The following is a 7,333-nucleotide window of genomic DNA, read 5'->3' as shown; positions in this document are numbered from 1 at the left end:
GGCCCAAGAGGGCCTTCATGCTGCTACTGAAAAGTAATTAGCTAGTTCTGTTGATGGAAATAGATCTCACATCAGGTCCCTCTTAATTTTACCAAGAGAGACCTTCTACGCCCTTGACTGACCTACTTCGATGCCATGAAGCCTTATAGTGGACTACTCATCGATGGAACTGTGCTACTCGTCGTATTCAGGGCAATCAAGAGCATGATGCCACGGACTGACAGTTAACTGTCTTTGAAACTTAACCACGATTTAAAAGATTTATGTTGATGTTCGGGGATGTAGAAGTTAGAACAACGAATTATCATTGACCACTATTTTGCGACGTTCACGTGTAGCGGGGATGGAAACGCCGAGGAAATATAGCCGAACTGACAACATCGCGGACGTTCGGTGCTTCCTTCCTCGACGCCGTCGGTATAAGAGCAGGATTAAGAAGACCCTGGACGATAGTCGTCAGGCTCGTATGTCTGAAGGAGGACGTTTCTGGGAGCGTTCAGAAAGCAACATTCCTGGCGAAGACAGAGTAACAACAACACTCACCCCACCATCCTCGTGACGTCACAAGCACCTACCTCTCCCTCTTAACAGAAGCTTTCCTCAAGATGGGAGCGGAGGAACCGGAAAAGAATGATGGGGGTCAGAAGCCTGAGGGGGACAAGAAGGGGCCCTCCCCCTTCACCAAGAAAATGATGAAGATGATGACGGTCATGGCGTACATTTCTGGTGTTTCGGGAGCTGGGTTCCTGCTTTCTCTCTACTATATCATTTTCTGGGACCCCAACATTCAAGGGGTGCGCCCCCCTGGGTACCTGAAGACCGGAGAGATGGTAGGACTCCCACAGCCACGCGTTGCTTCCATGCCCCAGGCCCTGGTGGCTGCTCCTCCTTCTGATCACAGGAGAATGTCTAGGGAATATATGGAGGCCTACTTCAGAAATCTCACTGCCGATACAGGTATTTGCACATTCACACGATGTTGCTGATTACCACAGTTGCCTTCTCCCGAATCATTTGTAGAATATACAATTGCCATGTATACTATCCATACAGTTGTATTTAGACCAGGAAGTGACGCTTATGTAGAAATTATCTTTAGATTCCGAGGTCACGCTTTACATTCAGGTACAAACGATTCGTCAGTAAAAGTCCCATTTTAGACGTATATCTGCTTACATAAACTCTGCTGGGTCCTTGGCGATCTTTGAACCGTAGCTAAAGAAAAAATACATGAATTGTCTGTTCAAGAACTAAGATTTCAAGGCAAGAGCATAATACCTTGGGCAAGATTCATGTTACGGAAAGCTTCATAAAGATTTCTCTGTTAAGGTCTATGCATAATACCTCTTGTTCGTCAGTCTCATTGAGCTTCCTTTTCACTATATTAACCTAATTCTACACTGTGATCTATTTTCTTATCATTAGACCTTATTACTTTATCTGGTATCATTTTTATAATCTGATCTATTTACAAGTTGTTGCACCCTATTTTTGTCATGTTGATGTTGTCTGCATAGGTTACGATGCAAATTTCCACAAGTTGCGTTTGTGTTTGTGCGTGCGTGTGTGTTCTTGACCTATAACCGATTAGTAAGGAATACGACGCATTAGTTCCGCGTTGGACGAGTCGGTAACTTGCTCGACTACCGATCTCAGGGTCCGGGTTCGATTCCCCGCTCTGCCAACAAGGAATCAGAAGAATTTATTCCAGTGATAGAAATACATATCTCGATGTGGTTCGGACCCCACAATAAGCTGTAGGTTCCGTTGCTAGGTAACCAATTAGTTCTTAGCCGCGTAGAAATCTCTAGTCCTTCGGGACAGTCCTAGGAGAGCTGTTAATCAGTTCAGTGGTCTGATAAAACTAAGATATACTTAACGACACATAAGCCCAAATTATGCTCTCAGTTACCTTCCTGAGTTAAGTTCACCTTGAAGAATATCGTGGGAGAGACACGTAAAAGATAAGGAATATCCTTAGTGGAAAACATTCTTGTTTAGAAAATGAATGAATTCAAAGTTTAGAATTTTCTTGATAACCATTTTCTGCCTCGTTGATTCTCAATTATAAACCTGGAAAGAAAAAAATAATGTGAAAAAAAATGGACAAAACACGAGATTTTCAGTTGTGAATTTCCTTAGAAACGATTATTTTCTTATTCCTTTTCTCGTCGGCCTGTAATTAAAAGCATCTACATCTCAGTCTGGTATCTATGTAGACTACTCACATATAATTTCATTGATGTTGATGATGGATTATGTCACCAATTAATTTCTATTAAAATGAACTAAGAATATGAATTTGAATTTAATTCAATTGAAGGTCTGAAGGAGGTCATCATTTCGTGGTGCGTGCGCACGACAGCCATCGTTCTCCCGCATGCGTGAATGTTTGAGAACGCACGTGTGCGCGCATGCGTGGACCCGTACATAAAATTTTACGTAAAGCTGAACCCAGAGGTCAGAGACACGGCTAAGAAGCCTGTCAAATACGATCACCAAAGTGATCTATCTATGGCTTCTTTTGTCACAGAGATCAGCCCTCACCACCATGTCAGAATTGTAGTCTTATATTCACTGTTTTTTGGAATAATGATCTTGTTTCAAGGTATTCTACTGAATATCTTCTTGAAGTCAGGCGAAGAAACTACGCATGATCTTCTGTATTCACTGGTTTTGGAAAAAATTATGTTGTTTTAGGGTATTCTACTAATTACCTTCATGAAGTCAAGCGAAACTACGTATGATCTCATTATCCACTGCCTTGGAATAATGATATATTTTCAAGGTAACTTGTTGAAGCCTTTCCTGAAGTTAGGCGAAGAAACTACATATGATCTTCGATGAAAACCGTAGTTAAGTTCACACAATCTTGTGAAAATGATATTTTACTCATCGTTAAAAGTAGTTCGTTTTCGAGATGCTGCTGAGGGTGTTCTGTTATTTAATCATCACGCATTTCAAAGTACTGGACGAATATAACGAAAAGATATCTGAGATCTGGATTTGGATTTATAAGGAACATATGATTGGCTTAAAACAAACCTCAAAATTTCAAATATCTAGTCTCAGAAAAATAGATGTACTGGTACCTATGAACGCGTGCAGAATAATAAAAAAAATAAATAAATGAATAAATAAATAATAATAATAATAATTAATAATAATAATAATAATAATAATAATAATAATAATAATAATAATAATAATAATAAATATGAAGTGACTTATATGACATGGAAAAGTTTCTATTTCAAGTACCCATCAAATAATTTACACAGAATGCATTTACGCAGAATCTATAAGCAGGTGACCGATTCATGGAAAAACTCAAAATTGACGTCCAGGTAAAAATATTCGGGCAATAATGACATTTTGGAATATATATATATACACACACACACACACACACACACACACACACACACACACATATATATATATATATATATATATATATATATAATATATATATATACACATACATACATACATACATACTACATATACACACGTATGTACAGTTATTTATATATGTGTCCGCATAGTGCACACGCTTGCACTCCTATGGTGGTGACAGTTTGTAAAACGCCCAATATCTTTTATCTAATAGTAGAAACGAAACGTCATGTGACAGTTTTCCCAGACGGACGGGGAACGATATAATGGCAGCACTCTCTATCCCGTCTATGTGCTTCGAAGTTTGTAGACAGACATTTACCTTACCAAAAGCATATTAACACGTAACCTGCCGTCTCTTCTACGGGAATAGTTAGGAGGCAGATACGACCGAGTGGACTTTGAGATCTGACTTGAAATAGCAGATTACTCGTTAGGAAATATCTGAGAGGGTCTGATAACGTCTCAGTCCATAACAAGCTGCTTAATTGGAGAGAGAGAGAGAGAGAGAGAGAGAGAGAGAGAGAGAGAGAGAGAGAGAGAGAGAGAGAGAGAAAACATCAATTCAAGGAATATAGCGATTAGTTTTTATTGGAAAAAAAAAAATTTAAATAAAAATCACAACGCTTACTTTTGAAGGGCCATCACAAACAACTTCCTCAAGGTTCTTTCCCCACAACTTCTTGCGAAGTTTTCCCGAACTTCTCAGGGGCCGTCGCCTATCTATCTATAGGCATACACAGGAATGCCTCAGTTGCCGGGAGCCGAGAAATCATTCCTTGCATAAGTATTTGCATTTTGTTTTTGCTTTTGCATTTCATTTATAGCAAATGCACTTAATTTTTAATCTCAGGAAAAACTTTGTTTACCGTCGGTCGACTTCTATCAGTAATGGGATCATTAAAAATGATAAAATAAAATTAAGAATAAAAAAACTATACCCTTCAAAAGTGTTTCGTGATTTGAGAGGGAAAAATAAAACAAAATACACACGCGTTAATATGCTACTATACATATTTGTATACAATACATACACAAACATTCGTATTTATGTATATATATCTATATATATATATATATATAATATAAATATATATATAATATATATATATAAATATATATATATATATATATATATATATGTGTGTGTGTGTGTGTGTGTGTGTGTGTGTATAATGTACACGCCCGAGCGCGTGTAAGTTTCTTATTCAAGAAATGTTATGGTGAAAAAATAAAGCATTACTTTCTTTCATGGTTCAAAATTACACTAAGTATTCTTTCAATTTCTTTTTAAGGATCCTGGAAAACTTTTATATATCACTTATAAAGAGTATAAAAACTTTAATTTGTTACTCCAAGAATCAATATCTGACCACAGAATTATAATTTTTGTTGAAGATAATTTCTACTGTTGTATTGTCATTTATGCGATAAATCTACTCAAAACTTATACAAAACATACAGCTTTGTCTATCTGTATAGTTACCTTAAACGAGAATACAAAGTAATCTCTCTCGTTAACACCAGAGGCAGCTCACATAGAGCTCCCAAGCTTTAGCCTGTTTTGTGGACACCTCTACTTCAATCCCCTGATGAAGCCCCACAGTTGTAACTCTACTGTACCTCCCACACACACACCGTTCTTTATTCCACAAAAGGTATATCCCGTTTCTACCTCCCAGACCCCAAAGAGGAACAGATTTGTATTGATGACCTAGTTTCGCACCTTAGTTTACTTTTCCTCACAGGTGTAACCCTCTGTTTCAACTTCCCTGGCTCACACCTTCATACCTCCCCCTCCCTCTCCCAGCATGTGAAACCTCTCGGTTCTTCCCTCACACACATAATTTTCCCGTCACAGGCAAAATCCCATCTCTATTTTTCCCTTACTGGTAAAATTCCGCTATATTTTACATCCATATTTAAACCTTTATTTTCCATCGGCAGGTTAAACTTTGCCATACAAGTATTTTACACTTAGATTCAAACCTTCATTTTCCCGTCACATATTTTAATTCCAGATTCAAGCCTTCATTTTCTCATAAGAAGTAAAACCTCGCTATATTTTACACCCAAATACAAACGTCCGTTTTCCCATCACAGGTAACCCCTTATCTATTTTGCACCCGGCCTCAAACTTTCGTTTTCCTATCACAGGTAAAACACCTCTCTATTGTACACATGGACCCAAACCTTTGTTTTCCTATTACAGGTGAACCTTCACTCTACTATATAGCCACATTCAAACTGTTTGCCCCCTCACAGGTAAACCTCCGCTATATTTGATATCCAGATTCACACCTCCGTTTTCCCCCCCTCACAGGAGAAACCCGCATGGCGGCCGAGAACAACTTGTTAGAGCCCAAGCCGACCCCCTACGCTCTGCCGGTCATTCCCGAAACCAACCACCACCACAGTTCTCATCAGCCCCACCACAACGGGCAAGCGACTCTGTCCAACAACAATCACCAGTCCTCCGGACCATCACCACAGCAGGTGAGCTTCTTTTCTTGTGCAAGTCTATGTTTGATTCTTTTCGTGTCCATGAGTCCATATTTGTATGTGTCTGGTGTTGTATGTGAAACAGCTAATCCTAACCCTATCACAGTTAAAAGCTGTGATGCCAATTTTTAATCGCTGGACCCTGCTGGTTTGTGGGGTGACATTTGGTGGGCTTCGGGAAAAAAAAAATTAAATCAGTATTTATAACGAAAAAACGTAGGAAACCAGCAGTTTTTAATTCTATTCGCGTCAATTAAATTTCTTTTAAATTCCTTCTTTTTCCGCAGGCCTGAATTTCAAGTTCAATTATTTAAAGATTCATTCCAGCTTAAAAAAATATTTTTCGATTGAATTCAATTTCTTTAAATTCCTTCCTTCGTTCTCCTCCTCCTCCTCCACAGGGCAAGCACCGAGAGGCCTCTCCGACGGACGGGTCTTCCTCCTCCTTCTACGACGACTTCCGACAGCAGCAGCAGCAACAACAACAGCATCAGCAGCATCAGCAGCAGCGCGGGCAGCCGCCTCTGTCCACGTCAGCTTGAGTGATCTTTTACCCCATAGTCACCTGACCTCACCCGATATTAGCATTACGTGACCCTCACTGACCTGAGGTCATCGCACTGTCGAACCTGCTTTTAACTTCTCATGTTGTTAAAATAAAGTTTAGGTAGAAAAACAAAAAACAAACAGTAGTGATCACAGGTTATGATGCTTACGACTTCGAGAGAACGATCTCGGATTCTTCCACTTTCATATTTGCGATTCGTTGGGTTGTGATGATGACGCGCATGCGCAATGAGAAGAGGTGGTGGTGGTGATGATGATGATGATGATGATGAAGGTGGGAATGACGAACGAGGAAGCTGAAGTTGGATGATGAAGATGATGAGCCGTTGTAAATAAAGAGGAAGAGGTCACGCCTTTGAAGTTACGCGTAACTTTCGTAATTTTTGATAAAAAGAACTTGAGAATGTCACCGGAGAATCATCGGCCAAGGAAGGGCTTGGAATTCTGCTTCTCCGGTGTCTCGAGGTCCTAAGGATACCACATATATAGATTTTTTGAGGTTATTTTGTACTGTTACTGGAAATGGTTACATGTATAGATTTCAACTTTATAATTAAATATATATATATACACAATAGAATGGTTTCTCGTTTGTAATCCGAGGGAGAGTATAATATATATATATATATATATATATAATATATATATATATATACAGACATACCATATATATATATATATATATATATATATATATATAGATATATATAAGTAGGGTCGGTTATTAAGACTGAACATTCTCATCCCGAGCGGCATTTAAAATATGGAGGAAAGGTTTTGTTGAGATAATCTCTAGTGAGTTTTGGAAAGTTGACTGATGTTGGCTGTCGTGTGAAGAGATGTTGAAGCAATTTAGACGAAGCGA

General features: G+C 38.8%; 1 protein-coding gene across 1 annotated transcript; it reads left to right on the top strand.

The window, feature by feature from the left end:
* The first annotated feature begins 438 nt into the window (after window positions 1-438).
* LOC135225700 (signal transducer and activator of transcription A-like) lies at window positions 439-7,048 on the top strand. The gene is made up of 3 exons (XM_064265063.1): window positions 439-957; window positions 5,723-5,895; window positions 6,303-7,048. Exons 1-3 carry the CDS (start codon window positions 606-608, stop codon window positions 6,441-6,443), a joined length of 666 nt encoding a protein of 221 aa, XP_064121133.1. The 5' UTR covers window positions 439-605; the 3' UTR covers window positions 6,444-7,048.
* Window positions 7,049-7,333: the final 285 nt, after the last annotated feature.

Source organism: Macrobrachium nipponense, chromosome 20 (assembly GCF_015104395.2).
Source record: "Macrobrachium nipponense isolate FS-2020 chromosome 20, ASM1510439v2, whole genome shotgun sequence".
In the NCBI taxonomy this organism is placed as follows: Eukaryota; Metazoa; Arthropoda; class Malacostraca; order Decapoda; family Palaemonidae; genus Macrobrachium; species Macrobrachium nipponense.
The sequence above is the reverse complement of the archived record's forward strand: the minus strand, read 5'-3'. Positions and strand labels throughout refer to the sequence as shown.